The sequence below is a fragment of the Puntigrus tetrazona genome, chromosome 3 (assembly GCF_018831695.1).
Source record: "Puntigrus tetrazona isolate hp1 chromosome 3, ASM1883169v1, whole genome shotgun sequence".
Taxonomy (NCBI): domain Eukaryota; kingdom Metazoa; phylum Chordata; class Actinopteri; order Cypriniformes; family Cyprinidae; genus Puntigrus; species Puntigrus tetrazona.
The window spans coordinates 24,358,485-24,374,790 of record NC_056701.1 but is presented as its reverse complement, the minus strand read 5'-3'; the positions used below and the strand labels follow the sequence as shown (position 1 = coordinate 24,374,790).

At 38.9% G+C, this 16,306-nt stretch overlaps 1 protein-coding gene across 1 annotated transcript; it reads right to left on the bottom strand.

Annotated features, from left to right (window-relative positions):
- Positions 1-226: 226 nt before the first annotated feature.
- On the bottom strand, positions 227-5,578 carry LOC122341365 (ubiquitin carboxyl-terminal hydrolase 31-like). The gene is made up of 3 exons (XM_043234709.1): positions 5,477-5,578; positions 4,991-5,344; positions 227-358 (listed from the first exon to the last, which is right to left on the bottom strand). The coding sequence occupies exons 1-3, from the start codon at positions 5,576-5,578 to the stop codon at positions 227-229; spliced, it is 588 nt and encodes a 195-aa protein (XP_043090644.1).
- Between the last annotated feature and the right edge of the window lie 10,728 nt (positions 5,579-16,306).

The following is a 16,306-nucleotide window of genomic DNA, read 5'->3' as shown; positions in this document are numbered from 1 at the left end:
TAACTCATACCATCTCACTATTCCGCAAAAAATAATTGTGAGTCCTCATATTGCAGATATTTCAGGTGATGATTTGTGGTTTGGGGTTTATTATTATATCACGAGAGGGAAAAAAATCCAATTTTGAGCCAATTTTTGAGATTGAATGTTGCATCATTTCTGTTTTTAAGCCCATGGTGGGTTCTCAGACACGCTTGTTCTTACCTTGCCACTTGATTTGCTTCTGTTATTCCCATTGGGAGGGCTGAAGATGAGTTGACGTCCTCATGGAGGCGGTCCAGAAGCCAGAGCAGGAATTCAAGAGCGCGTCATGCTGGGAATTCCCACGGAACTGAGCACCGTATTTAGATACCGTCATCTGGACAAGAAACAAGATAAAGGACACACAAGTAGTAGTAGTATCAGATTGTCCATTAATATAGACGGCACAAAGAGTTAAGCATGATCCTGTAGATACACTTCACAGCGCATGCGTTGCTGAGTTATCTAGTGAAACTCTAGAAAAATCAATCCTGGAGCGGCTGAACAATAACCGCAGTGGATGTGACTCACAACAGACAGTTCGTTAGATACGGAGAAGCAATAGAGAGCAGATGGAGGATGTAAATTACATTCGACTATACACCAAATGACGCTTCCTCACTGCTGATCATGACAACAACTGAGTAGATGAAACAAATCAGAAGCGCTTAAAAAGTTTCGGACAAAGGTCTTTATAAGTTTCAGTTTTGGGTAGCGTGATGAAAGGAAGTTTTTAAATAATTACAAATTATGTAAAAGTATGGTATTTGAGGATTATAATTCAATTCTTTTATTTGTTGACATGCCACGGTTAGATTCAGATGGTTTATATCATATATTATTTTGAGTGTCCTTATTAGAGACAATCGCCATGTTTAGAATGAAACCATCATATTTAAAAACATATTATTCATTTCATATAATAAAATATCATTTGTTGTAAATATATATTCAGTATGGGATCTATTTCAGTTCTTTCAGAATCTGTACTCATTAAAGGGATTTTGTTTCTATATTTTAAAATATATAGTTATATTAACATATGTTAATGAATATCTATTGAACTTTTTTCAATAAGCAAAAGGTAAAAACTTTGCTAAAGTGGTTGTTTTATTTAAAACAAACAAAAAAACATTACTTTAGCTGAAATATTTGTATCAATACCCTATACGTGGTGTAAAAAGCCCCTCTTTTGAATTATTTGAATTATTGTTTTCACACAAAATCAAAATATATCTGTAGAAATGACTTTTTACAATATGCTAAAGTAGAAATAGATATTTTGAATTTGAATAATATTTTACAATATTGTTGTTTTTGATCAAATAAACGAGACGTATTTGATTACGACGAGACTTGAAGGCCACATCATTTAAAGACGTCTTGAATGTCAGGTGAATTTAAAATCATAACTTTAATGCTGAGTGACGTAAAGATTAATTACAGGAGCATTAACCGCATTTAACTCAATCTAGCAGCTGGGAGCAAATTGCAGATAATAATATGAAGCCGTAGGCCTACAGACTGAGATAACTTAATAATCTTAACATTAGTCATATAGTGAGAAAGTGGGTCATGTGGTCACAGAGTATAAACCCATCTTCAAAAGAATGAAAGCCTAGTTTTTGGAATAGTTTCCTCCGTTAAATGCCTCGCCCTCAAAGGAGTTATTCAGAGGAACAACGATTTATTACAAAACGCCTTCTAATTAAACGCATACGACAGAGAAACAGCCACATACTCCTCAAAGGGGTCAAAGGTCACGAGACTTGTGTTGTAAGAAAGAAAATATAGGCCAATGTTTAATTTATAACGTATAGTCAGCGGTCACTGGAGAATATTTGAATTCCTGTCTTGTGAAATGTCTTTGGCGTGTGTGAAAGCTTTGAGAAATGAAGGCCTCTTATTTGTGTATGAAGGACTTATCTGTCAGTTTTATACGAAAAGAAAGGCCTCCTTTTCATCGATGAGTCCTCGGCCTGAAGAGGTGACTTGAATGGTAGTTTTGTGCAGAAACGGATGAACTAGTATTAGTATGGAAGCAGGTCCTTTGAGAAAAGACTAACCATTCGTTTTTATTTGTCTTTATTGTTTTTTTGATTATTAGACACTTTTGATTTCCTCCCAGCCATATTATATAAAATGCTTTGTATTGCATATATAGAGAAATATCCTAGTGCTTATATATATATATAAAAATACATATATATATATATATATATATATAAAATCAGGACAAAAGTTATAAGAAGGAAAAGTACCATCATTCATTAAATAATTAAAATGTAAAAAACATTATTAAAGAAGTCGGACACTTAAAATATCAAAGCTTTGATCTTCAAAGGCCTTTTTTTTGCTCAGCCTCTCGTCAGTGAACCCAAATATAAGGATAAAATAATTAATTGTGTTAGACCTCACGAAATTATTTGGCAATGCAATTTTCTGTCAATTTCATATTAAAACAAAAATTTCCATGAGAGTTAAGGATCGGATGAAGATTTTTAAAAGTCATCTCAAAGGCACCGCATGCCCAACGAGCAATAAATAAAACGTACTGTCATTACATCATATTGTATTACTACGCGTTTTTTATTATACAGATTTTTACGCCCTTCCTTACAACACAAGCCATCGATTTTTGTTTTTTTGTAAAAGAAAGAATGTATGTATTTAAATGCATGCATCCTCTCCTTTAATTAATGTTTAGAAGTGCACAGTGGTCTACAAAATGGATGAATTCGCTTGTCTTCACCCCCAATACTGACACGGCAGACTTGACGACTTAATATAAACCCAGTTCGACCATTAACTCTGCTACGTTCCTCTTCGAGTTGATCTAGACATCATTCAGGAACTATACACAACACCAGCCTGACATCCATCACCCGCATACCAGCTCCTTCCCCCTTTAACAGCTCACTGATTTGAGCTCCAGCCAGCAAGTTACACGAGATTTCGGCTGCATTAGAAATGCCACTACCGAACCAGCCACCACTTGTAACGCTTGGGCCCATTTAAGTCTAATTAGAAATAGATTACACTTTACTGAAGCCGATATTAAGCAAATGAAGTTAAACGCAGTGGGAGGCATAAATTACAGGGTAGAGCTCTTGATTGTTTATAGATGGCTCCCCGTATCTGCGGTTAGGCTCTCATTAACTCTCTGAGAAGCAGAGAGAGTTTATTTGCGTCGTCTCTAGACAAGTTACTCTGGGCTCTGTCAACAGGAAAAAGCAAATCATGCCTCAGACGGCCTAATGTAAATTTCACGACCGCGCAAGTCATTAGGCGCAGATTCAGACGAGGCTGCTAATGTTGTCTCGCGCAGACACCCAAAATGCAGTATACGGTAGGTGATCTTGGGTTGAGATTCATGCGTAAATGCGTTTTCGAGCGGGCACGGCTTTATATTTTGCCTCGACCGCTCTTGCAATTCTCCATTCGTCTAACAGTCGACCGGGACGGCGGCCTTCCAGGTAATCATTTCAAACTTTTGATGGCAGGGTGTGAATAGAACTGGGCCTCTGTTTCCCGTCTACACTCCCACCTCTTCTCCACTCAAATCTTTTCCGCATTTCTCCCACCCCCCCTAGTTTTACTTTAGCTGCTCCTGCTTCACGAGAAATGGCTCAACACTGCGAAGGAGCTTAAAGAAGCGGATGATATCGGAACAGAATTTTTTTTTTCTTAGCGCGAAGAAAGCTTTGGTGATCTTAAGAACCTATTTGGAATCCTTTGCGGAATGGAAAGATTCTAAAGGTCCTTTATGGATCCGTACATGCCTTTAAGAGCGTCGCTGAAGGAATTTCTCTGCAATAATGGACTATGACTTCTATGTACATGAAAAAATAACGAATGAACGAATAATGTGAAACATTCATGTACTAGCATAGTAAACCTTCAGCTCTTTGCCATCTGCGCTCTTAAAGAATGTAGCGGCGAGCTTTTTTGTCGCCATTCTTCTAGTAAATGTATTACGCTAGGAGTAGATTTCTGAGAAAGCTGAGTGTTACATAAGACTTGCGTTCCAGATCGCGCTGCGTCTTTGTGGTCGGCATCCAGAGTGGTGATGCCTTATCTGAGAGTGCACTTTAGTTGTTAAGTTTACTCTCTGTTGATAATGTCATCTGTGGAAAGTTTCTCATCCTGATCTATTTTTTTGCTGAGAAGCGATCATCCTGTGGGAATGTATTTGCTCAAACTGGCCAAAGAAAGCTCCATTTTAAGCTCATTTTTAGTTTTATATGTAGTTGTCATCACATATGTCCATGATATATATATATATATATATATATATATATATATATATATATATATATATATATATATACACACACATATATATACAGACATATATATACACATCTATACATATATATATACATATATATATATATATACATATATACATACATATATATATATATATATATATATATATATATATATATATATATATATATATATACACACACACACATATATATATATATATATATATATATATATATATATATATATATATATACACATATAATTTTCTTTTGGTCATAATAATTATGAAGAATTTTGCACGCGCTTTTAAAACCATAAAATCTTAAAAGCTCATAAAAAGTTATACCATAAAAGTTCCCGCTAGATCCTCATAGATTCCTTCATTATCGTAATAATTTTAAAGAGCATTTGAGCAGCTTGAAATAGTACATCTGAGGAGCCTACACAGTACCATTTCCAAGTTTTTCACCATATCAGTTGACTATCTGTCATGACATCAGTCGTTAAAAGCGCACGTTCTCAATAAACGCTGCGTTTTGTCATAAGAGCATTTGAGCAGCATGAAATGTAGAAGTTCCTTAAACAATATGGGATACTTCAGGAACTTTCACAGGACGCCTAGTTGAGCATAAGTAGATAAAAGCATCAGTGCATCAAAGCATCAAAATAGTAAAGTTAGTTTACTTGAGTCTACCTTAAACTCAGCCGAGAGTTGAGGGGTGTATTGCAAAGTCCAAAGCGCTCGGACCAAAGTCGCGAGGCGTTCCGTGACCTCTCCCTTCTCCTGCTGACCGTTCTCATTCTTTATAAACCCGTTCACTCCCCTGCGACACAGATCCAGTTTATATCGCTCCAGACACAGATACTCGGCGAGCAGGTCCGTGTTGCTCAAGCACTGCACGACGGCGTTCATGAAGCAGGTGTTCCCGTGGTTCTTCAGACCCAGCACTCCGGGCGTTTTATCCCCGTACAGCGTGAACAGTCGCTCTTTCGCGGAGGAACGGCAGGAAGAGAGCAACTTTTCCTCACCTGGCCGCCGTCCTCTTTCCTGTCACGTCCCGAGTTTCCCGCGCAAGGTGCGCTTTCCCCCGAAGCCACCGTCATCGTCCTCGGCACCCGAGCGTTCGGTCGCTTCTCCGCCGTTGGCCAAGCTCCCCAAACTTTTCAGGATCTTACTCACCAAACTTTCCACGGATTTGAACGATTTCCTCCGGAACAGCTTGCCCGTGCGTTTCGCAGACTTCCCCGAATCCTTTTTCGCTTTCTTGTCGCGTTTATCCATACTTCTCGCTTGTATCCCCCACCCCAACCCCCCCGCCTCGGGGATCGCCGAACCGTTCACGCACGCGGAGGGCCGTTATCCTCACCTGACGCTGCGTCGGTGTCCAGCATCGTGTTCACGCGCAGAGACTCCCCTCGCGCTCGCCGTGAAGGAGTGATTTGATTGACAGGCGGCGCGGTCAGAACCGCGACTCCCGTGACGTCATAACGGTTTAGAACGGTCGAACGAACGAACGAACGGCTGGCGGTCAGCGCGAGCGCTCCTGGAACTTCGTGCTGGCGGGAAGCAGCGAGCGATGGAGTGATTGACAGGCGGCGCTGTCAGCACGGGGAGCCTAGTGGTCAGTGTAGAAATTGAACGGTGGCTTTCGGGGTCGACTGCTTAAAACTAATTTCAGTTTTGGTTTTTTTAGAACGATTTTAAGGTTTACTGTCAACACAGGTCAATGAACGAGCAATGAATATACCTCTACGAAAAATCTGTGCGGTTTACTTACTAAATTATCCAAGGTTTTGCGACGCTAAACATAATCCAACATTGATATTTAAAGTAAAACTGAGGTTGTACAAAGGGTAATTAATAGACAAATAAAAAAAAATAAATTGATGATTAAACCATGGTTATGGTATTTGTAAGGGTAGAACTGCACCACTAACTAAGCTTAACAAACCAGAAAAATTCATTTTCATTTTATTTTTATGATTAAGTGATGCAAAACAGGCCTATTGTTTGCCAATCATCTATCTGATTAGGGTTCTTGCATGGAGATGATCAGCCTAGAGCCCCCTGCTGTTTAACTATGGGTGGTCTCAAGTAGGTCCTCCACTGGAGCTCCACCAAGACCAAAAAAAAAGTCTCTCGTTCTGTGTACACGGGTCTGGTGGGTCGGGGTTTTTAATTCAGCGCAACCAAACGTTATACGTTAAAATACTCAACAGGCGTTCGTTCATCCCAATCGTAAGCGACATAAACGTCACCCGTGGTCAAAATTTGCAGTTAGCTTCCGTTTTTATGAAAATGTGTTCTAATTGATAGTCATTTTTCTTTCGATAAAAAGCGAAAACCCCGTACGAGGGCCAACATAGGCCGCTAACTGCTTTCCTCACGCTGACCTGACGCCGTTAACACCTCTGATCATTTAACATCTCTCCGGCGCCTCCACGACGTTGACCTCTGAGTGACCCCACACCTTCACCGCTCCATCATCACCTCCTGCGCTTGGTCCCATCTGCTCCGTTACCTCTTCGCTGCCGACAGAATCCTGTCGCAAAAACCAGGCCCATTTCTCCAGCGCTCAGGAGCACCGACGTGGCTTCAAACTCATTCTGTCCTCTTTACATTCGAACAATCAGAGGAGACGGACGTCTAGGATGACGGCCAAATTGATCTTATTTTTAGCTTCCCACTTCCTTGCGCTTTATTCTGCCGAGATCTTCCGTTCGAGATGAGTTCAAAGCGCCGAGCGTGTCTCCAGGTTGGCAGCTATCTCTTTTCAGCGCGCGTCCCTTCGCAAAAGAGCGCCCTCGAAGATATTTTTATCTCCTGAGGTGCATTTACTTCCAGCCTCCCTTTCAGCCGCTTCCGCCGGAATCGAAGACGCAGAACGATGCGCGGCCTGAACCGGACCGAGAAGAGAAAGTTATAAATCTGGTTTTCGTTTAACAGAGTAATTCACTGGTTTGCCGAGCCACAGCGTCGTGGCTTTCTAAAAATTTTTTATTAAATGTCTAACATTAACCTCAGCTGTTTTGAAAGGATCAAGAGAGGCCTCTGAGGAATCTGAAAACAACCATTATCCCTGGACAGCCGTGATGTTAAGACAAGCGCGGTGAATAAAAGTCTAAGATAGACCAAATAGATTTACACTGTAGGTATGAATATTTCTGAAGCTTTGGACTCTATCGTGGTTATGCATTCATCGGTTTCCGGGAAAGATGCCTGTCGCCCCATGCTGTGAACGCTTACTGTCAGCATCGGCGTATTTCACTGCTGCGATATGCCAGGCTGCGATCTAATCTCTTTCTTTTTCGGGCTGAAAGATCTGAACACTTCTGAAGTGGCACGGGTTTTTCTGTCGTGACACCCAAACCTCGTTGAACCTTCTTAGCTGATTGAGGCCTGCTCTCTCTGTATGTGCGGTACGCTGCTGAATCCTGTGTCAGTGCAGAGCGAAAGCTCACATCTGCCTGTTTGGCTGGGCAATGGCAGACGACGAAAGCGCTTCAGAGATCAGTTTATATACAGTCGTTATTTTTAAAGTTTGTTAAGCGTGCAGGCGGGAAGAGAGGCGCGCGTCAGTATGATTTGTCTCAGCGCGCCCTCTGGTGGTAAATCAAGACAACGCGCGCGAGAAAGAGAGGAGAGAGCTTTTATGTATTTTTTTGTTGTTGTTGAATTGAATGGCTGCTCTTTTGTGGCTAACGCTGATGGAGTGCACCTGAAGTAAAAAGTAAGTCAGTTGTAAAATTGTAGACCGAACTGCACATAGGCCGACAAATATATTTGCTGTTTAGAGCAATGTGATGCTTAATTCGGTCTATTTTTGTTTATTTTGTTAACCGTTGTTGTTTTTTTTTAACTAAAACTATTCAAATTAACGTGCTCATTGATAATAAGATAAAGTTAAATAAAATATAGCCTGAATATTAGAGTGAAAAACCTAAATAAAGATGTTAAATGTTGCTTTGAACACTAACTGAAGCTGAAATACTAAAATGACTGAAAGTACATTTATAGCGTAACAAATAAAAGATATTAAAATGACAAAAGCACAGCAAAATTAGTCAAATTTAAGATCTAAATGCATTAGTGTCTGTATTATACTAAAATAGCATTGTCTTTTACAGACTCAAATCTATTAACACCGGTACTTTTAGTTTTTATTATTAGTTTGACTCACTTTTTTATGTTTGTTTTTTTCTTTCAAAAGTCTTTAGTGTAATTTTTGCTTGCTTTGTCCTTTTTTAATATGCATTTTTGTATTTTATTATTACTATTATCGTTCCTATTTCAGTTTTAGTCATTTTAGTAAATCATGTTAATCTAAATGAGAAATGTTTTGTCAGGAATTAGCTGAATTAAAATAAGCAACATTTGTATTTTAGGTTTTATTTCGGTTCACTTTATTTCAATTAGCTTTTATTTTATTACATCAAGTTAATATATTGACCTCAGGAACGAGCTGAATTAAAGTAGGATGAAACCAGCTAAATTGGGACACTTTTTTGGTAAACTGTGTATCAATTAGAAATAAATCTATTCTACTATTCTGCTTAGAAAAAATGATCAAATTCTGTTTTAAACATACAGTGATTAAAACATTTAAGAAGCACCCATTTTTTCAGGTAAATTGGGACAGCAAATAATCTTTTGCAATAGAAAATATTCAGAATTTAAAATAATAACTTCATTAAAAACTAAGCATACCAGTAGATCGTGCCGCTGGCTTTTAAAATCATAATTACCTAATGTTCATTGAATTAAAACTAAACAAAAATGTAAAGAAATATTAAAGCAGAAGCACAGAACGTTGATTCTAAATATCATGGGTGTTGTAGAGAAATGAATATGCGATGGACAGTTACTCATAATGTGAACTGACCCCTGACACCTCTGTCCAGTTCATATTGCTTAGAAACGGGCAATTCAGGGGTCAAGCTGGGGTCATATCCTTCATGGACCACCCATCCGTACGCACAGAATCCATTCAAGTCAACATATGTTTAAAAGAAGACCCCAATAAGCATGAGCGATAAATGGCCATAAAAAGAGTCATAAAGCAGACTCAAACAAAGCGAGCGCTTTGCTGTCCTGTAGAAAGAAGGATTTCTGTTTCCAGCGTAGGAATCATTTTACCAGTAAACGGCTCTGGTGCACAAAGAATGACTTTGAGCTGAGAGAAGATTCCCCTGTGTGTGGGAGAGCAAAGGACTTCTTCTGACAGATCTCTCTTCAGACTGCCTTGACCCCAATAAATCATCTGGAAATATTTGTTCTTCTCATAAATATATTTCTAAAGAGATTGACTCGCATTCGGATCAAATCAGATCCAACCAAAGATATGATTATAGTGATTAAATAATTAGCAAATTATATTTCCACCAAGAGAGGGCACTGTTCTGAAAGAAATGGCAGTGACAGTCAGGGTTTTTATTTTTTGATTATTATACTATTAGAGAATTTATTAATAGCTTTTTTTTTTCAGTTTTCATTTTCCTGTATTTAGTTCTGTGTTTTGCCTTTTTTTATATATTGCTTCAATTACATTTTCCACTTTTATTTTCAAAGTTTTATTTTAGCTGTGTTATTAGTTCATGATATCATCATTTGATTATAAGCCTTTTTCATTTTTATTAGCTTTTGGGGCTCTTATGTTTTTAGGTTTTCTCTTTTAGTAATTTAAAGTAAACTTTGCTGAAACACATCTGAGTTTGCTTTAAGTTTATTCACAGATGTCTATTGTTTTCATTTAACAACAACACAGGTTTTATTTAGGTAATCACAATTCACTTTTATCGTCTTGGTCAGTATCCTTGCTCTGATAACCTTGTTTTTTCCTGTACTGGAACACTTTATATTGTATGTGACTCCACACAAATCAATAGAAGTGAAATTATGTCTATTGTTTCAACACTTCACACGCATAAAAGAAAATAAACATGTATATTCCGACGCCAATCGATCCAATTGGTCATTCATTGCGGCCTCTATCCTGTGCATTTCCGAAACCATCTATTATTAAGTGTTTTTTTTTTTTTTTTTGTTACATTTAATTTAAACCCTTATCTAATCCATATCATCTCTTTATGCATACGCACATCATGCAACTTATTGATTTGATCCAGTGGTTCATGTTGCGCTTGCTCCATGAGAAAGACCCGTGTGTGGCCGCCATCGCTATTCACGGGCAAATAATCAAAGAGCAGAACTGTTTGCACTCGCATTTATTTAAGACAAGCCAGAAGATAAAAGCATATTGAACTGGACTTCCCCACCGGCTCCTTTCCTGCATGCAACTCTATTGTAAAAGACCAAAGTAAGCCGCCTCTAATCAGCTAGACTCTGGTGTTAGCGAAGGCTTAGATGCACTCGATTGGTTCAGTGAATATCCGCAGGTACTCTTTTAAATTAGCATTCGGTTTATATAACATGGGAACAGAGGGTCAATGTGAAGTCAAAAGCATCTATACTAACTGCCGAAAAGGTACAGTTGTTGGCGCATGGGTGTAATTCTCCTATTGTATAAGACATGTCTTTGGGTTTAGACTGTAATCATTGGTCATTTTGACGCCCACACGAGCTCTTTCCGCTAAAGACGTCAGTGCTCGGGTTTTTTTCGTCAAGGGTGTACGCGAGTACCACCAGTCTTCAAAGACACATGAGTGCAGCACATGTGAAAATGAGCCGCGACGCAGTGACAAATGTTAATGCAGCAAATTAACAGTCCCAATCATTCCATCATTTTTGCATTAGGTCATCGTAACATCGTTCTTAAAGTTTGCCCAGATGTTCGGAGTCGGCCTTCAAGCTCTCCTACGAGGAGACAGAGCATGCATGCTTGCTGTCCGGCCAGCGCTCTGGCAGTAGTGGAAATTCGCCTGTGCAGATTTATGTCATGCTTTAGTGTTCAGCGAATACGCTTTCCACAAATATTTGTCGTTCGTATCTCACTTTATTCAGCAAGGGTGCATTAAATTGATGCAAAGTGAATGCAAGTTGTTATTAATAATAAAATGCATTGTGTAATTCCAAACCATTAAATTTCCCTTATAATGTGTAATAAGGGGTTTATATTTTGGTTTGGGGAGTCCCCAACAACAGATCGTTATGCATGCTTTTCATTATCTTACAATATGCATTTTTTTTCAGATTCTTTTTTACAAACCCCTCCTTTGCTGACGGTAACCTGCTGTGATTGGTCCAACGGTTTACCCGGGAAACCGCTATTTTATCGCTTCAAAAGCGGCACCTAGTGGTGAAGAATGAATTTGCATTTTCGTTCAGACCAACGCGAAAAGACCGACAAGTGGACGGGCGATACGCCAATGTCCACATCGACTCGTTTCGATGACCCCTGATAAACTCTTTCTTCCGAGACACAACAACTTTACGCACGGTGCACTTTCAGGTTTAAAACTTTGCAGGATGTTTTCATTCATTCAGAGCAAGTGAGACACACTGCATGAAAGATCATTTTCAAAAATGCATAATAAAGACGCTTTAAGCACCGATCCCACGCATGGCCTGAAGACATTCATCTCTGTCGTATCACATTGGTGAAAGTGTTTCGAACTTCATGCATTTCTCATTTCCAGCCAGATGAAATGCCAAGAACAATGTGTTTTATGAGCATTTTAGACTATAGTACACGTTGAAATACAGCCTTAATGGTTAGTTCTCATTTAGCTGTACCCGCAGTAACACACATCGATTTAAGCTAACTAAATCACTCTGTATATTTTGGACTGTGTTTGCATTAGTCCTCTTGAGAATATTATGTTTTGCTCAGATGGGCCTAAGTGGTGCCCTCCATTATTTGCTCTAAATGAGTTTCAAATTAGCAGATAATGCGCGTTCCAAACACATTAACGAAACGAGGGTACCAAAGAACAATAAAACATATTTCCATAATATAATGTGTCTGTGTGTCCTACGTGAATCATGATTTTCGCTTCCTTTCAAAAAAAGCCCGCTGCCTCAGTTCAAAGCGCCCATCATCTGCAAAGACTCTCGCGCATTACAAAACCTCTTTCTTAAAGTGTTCTGCAGGGTGAAGGGTGAAGAAATGTGTTGAAAATTATACTCGCAGTAGTCTGGGTCGTATCACTGTCAGCTTATTTTAGCCAAATTACCCTGACCTCACTGCACTTTTCTAATTACGCTCTATGACTGATTACATTTCCTACATTTTTCTGTTTCTAAGTTGTGGTTTTTCAAACCAGGTTTAATTGCTACATGTCTGGTGACCTTAAAAGATAATCCTAACACTGTAAACGTTCACTTTTTTTTGTTTGTGTACATGCAGCATTTTAAAATGAACTCTTGGTTCGTCTGTGTTGGAAAAAGAGGACATTTATGAATCCTAATGACAGAAATACATTAAAAAACTGATAAAAATAGCCTGCCGCTTTATATTAGGTTACATTAATTATTAGGTACCTAATGAAACACTCCGCTTTTTTTGAAATAGGCTCATTCTCCAACTCCCCCAGAGTTAATAAGTTGAGTTTTACAGTTTTTGAATCTATTCAGTCGATCTCCGGGTCTGGCGATAGCACTTTTTAGCATAGCTTAGCATAGATCATTAAATCCAATTAGACCAGTAGCATTGCGTTCAAAAATGACCATAGAGTTTTGATATTTTTCCTATTTAAAACTTGACTCTTCTGTAGTTACGCCATGTACTAAGACCGGTGGAAAATGAAAAGTTGTGATTTTCTAGGCTGATATGGCTAGAAGCTATGCTCTCATTATGGTGCAATAATCAAGGAACTTTGCTGCTATACCATGGCTGCAGCAGGCGCATTTATTATATCACGCAGCGCCTGTGGAATAGTCCCCGGCTTGCAAGACACGCTCCCAGGGCAAGCAAGAGGGTCTGGCTGACTAATAATTGCTGGACGTCTGAGAAAAAAGTGACGTGGACAACATTGGGCATGCAATGTTATTACTGTTTTCATATTAATTGATTCAGAAATTCAATTTTTCTGATGTCGGTTAATGGCCACATAATACCAAATGTTTTTAATAAATTCACAAATGCTCTGCAGTTCCTAAATTATATTAAATATTGATATAAAATGTTTTTATTTCTTTTATTTTATATTTGCTTTTTTATGTTAATATGCTACGTTTAATAGTAAATAGTTAATAGTAAAGTTAAAAATAAAAAGAAAATATAGTCAGTATAAAATTAGTAACTATGTTAATAAATACAGTTTTCATTACTATAGTCAGCAACTGATTTGCAAGTAATATAATCTATCCAGCAGGTGTATCATTGCATCCGAAGGTTAATAAAGTACCTTCATACTCTCTCTGTCACCATCAGTGCCATGTGATTTGCATTACAAAGATTTTATGTTACAAACCATCACTATTAAAGAGGTACTTTCATATAAGGCAATTATAAAAAATATTTTTTCTAAAGCATTGCTATAGGGTCTTTTATAGGGTCACTAGTATATATATGTGTTATGTGAGCTGCGTTATTGTAGATTCAGGACGGCCTCTTCTTCATCTTTTAGAGTTTCTTTGACACACTACAGGTGTTTGGTGGTATTGATCTGCCCTGGTCAGAACAGTGTGGCATCAAATGGGTTGAAATTAAATCAGATTTGCTGCCAACAGCATGCATCTGGACATAAATGCCCCCTGAAGCTTGATATTCCACCTCAGTGTATTTTGTAATGCTATTTTCACACCACTGAGCCTGAAGCAATGCATTCCTGTTGAGTAGAAACTTCATAGGACCTTCTTGTATTCATGCTGTGGCATCCTCTGCCCGAAGCATTTCGCAACGCAGGACCGCCAGCTTTGCCTTACTCTTGACCTTAAAAAAGACACTTCAGCAATGCCAATGAGCTCTTATGTTCTTCTGAGACAGGTCTCAAAGTCCTGAGGTATCCCAGAATACACCGAGATCTCTTCGGCTGCTCGTGGAGTCCAATTATGGAGTGATGTAACGGAGGATGTCTATCACGAGCCTGGTTATAATCAGTCACACTCACTCCAGACCTGAAGCTGGACTTCAAGTGCTTCAAGGTCTTCATGTAGTAGCCATTCTGGTGGAGAGAGGATAAATAGTTTGCAAGGTGATGGTGGCCCAATCACAGCTCACACTTCTTGTAGATAAGTAGATTATTTTGATTCGGAGTGCCACTTAATGAAAATCAACAGGCTTGATAATAAGGACATCAGTTACGGAGTTCAAAAAATCTCTCTAAATCTTATAAAAGAATGAACGCTTTAAGAATGATGCATTAATGGTAGTCGAGAGCGCCAAAAAGTTGCGGTTGGAATCTGTTTCCCCTTTGCCTTTTTTTAGCTAAATGGTTTGGATTGTGAACAGAAAAACTTAACAGAAACTGAATGTTGTTTTTCACAAAGTTTTACACGCTGCGTGCTTCTAACACGCTTTGAATGGTTCGATATGTTTTATCATATAATCAGATCCTAGTCGATACAATCAATTTAACTTAAGTTGCCAGGGTTTTCTGCAGAAATCCAGTGCTGTGGAAAAAATCAGCAGATTCTTCTCAAGACTAACCACACAAAAAATACTGCTATTATTAAATAGTTGCTGAAAGAAATACACACGATCGGATTTGCATGCAAGTAAAATACAAATGCATGTCATGCAGGAAAATTCCATTTATTAGGAGCCAGACACCAGGTACCGTTCACTTTTGACTGTTAAAGTCGGCATGATATGAAAATTAGCCTAATCTCTCTAATAAATGACTTTTGTTGTACTCTTGTTTTTACTTTTAGGTGTATACTGAAATATCTAATATTGAAAGCCCGTGGTTGAAATGGATAGACTGTTGTAGTCCATATTGAAAAAACTGGAGAGCGACACATTGTTTTTCACATCCCCTCAGATTCCACTCTCATGTGGGTTGCCAGATGCAACAAAGAACGAGCGCACATGACATGTAAGTCAACTTGCCTTAAGTTGATGGGTTGCTTTTATCCGCATTTTAATATTAATGATACAGATAAAAAAGGTGAGTAGAATTTGAGATCTAAGCTCGTTTGCTAGCTTTCATGGCTGTGCCGTGCCCTGTTTTCCACCAGCTGGCAACCTGGGTTTTTTTTTTTTAATAACTTTGGAAAAATGGGTAGTGGGCCGAATCATACCGAAACAAGAAAAGACATCTGAACACAGAAACGCACATAATTTGAATATCTGGATGTAGTAAAACAATTAAGCGAACTTCGTATCTGCAAATATCTATATTATGGGATTGTTATGCTTAGAATTTAAAACAAAGTAATTTGCGATAAACAGTTTTAAACGATTTAATTTGGAAGGTTTTACATAGTCGAAATTAGCCAGAAAGACTATGATATGCTAGATGATAAATATATTTTACCAGGCATTGCGAGGGTGCTCTAGATAGATAGATACATAGACAAACACCATACTATTCTCGTACATAACGCCGATGCTGTGTTCACTGTAATACACGACTGCGGTTACGGTTGCGCGAGGCCTCTCGCTAGTGCCTAGATGATGCTTAATGTTGCGCTTTACCCCCGTATTCACGTTATTTCGAGAACGGATGAGAAGTAAGAACAAAGAGTCGAGCAAAAGAAAGGCCAGAAAAGAGGTGACGGGGGAAAAGAAATGGCTATGTGTGAAAATGATTCAGTACGTCAGCTCCTGGCGGGAGTACAAACCCAAGCGGCGATCGGCTCCAGGAGGAGCGAGTCTCTGCGCACCATGCTCATGCATATTCCATTCTGTTTCTTCATAAGTCGTGGTCCGTCACCTCCACACGCCTCCTCTTGGGTGTCGAGGCACAGCGGGAACGTGGAAACAACGCACTCCACCTGGGTGATCCACGGCTGTTGTTTTTGCACCCGCGAGGCCGGCAAATCAATGGCCGCCCGTCTGCAGGGACACGCCGGTCCAAGCTTAATGTTCGGCAAGACAGTTAACGCTGAATGAGTCAGTAGTCGTTTTAGTGAGCAGTAGTTTAGCAGATGGTTTTGTGACTTGCG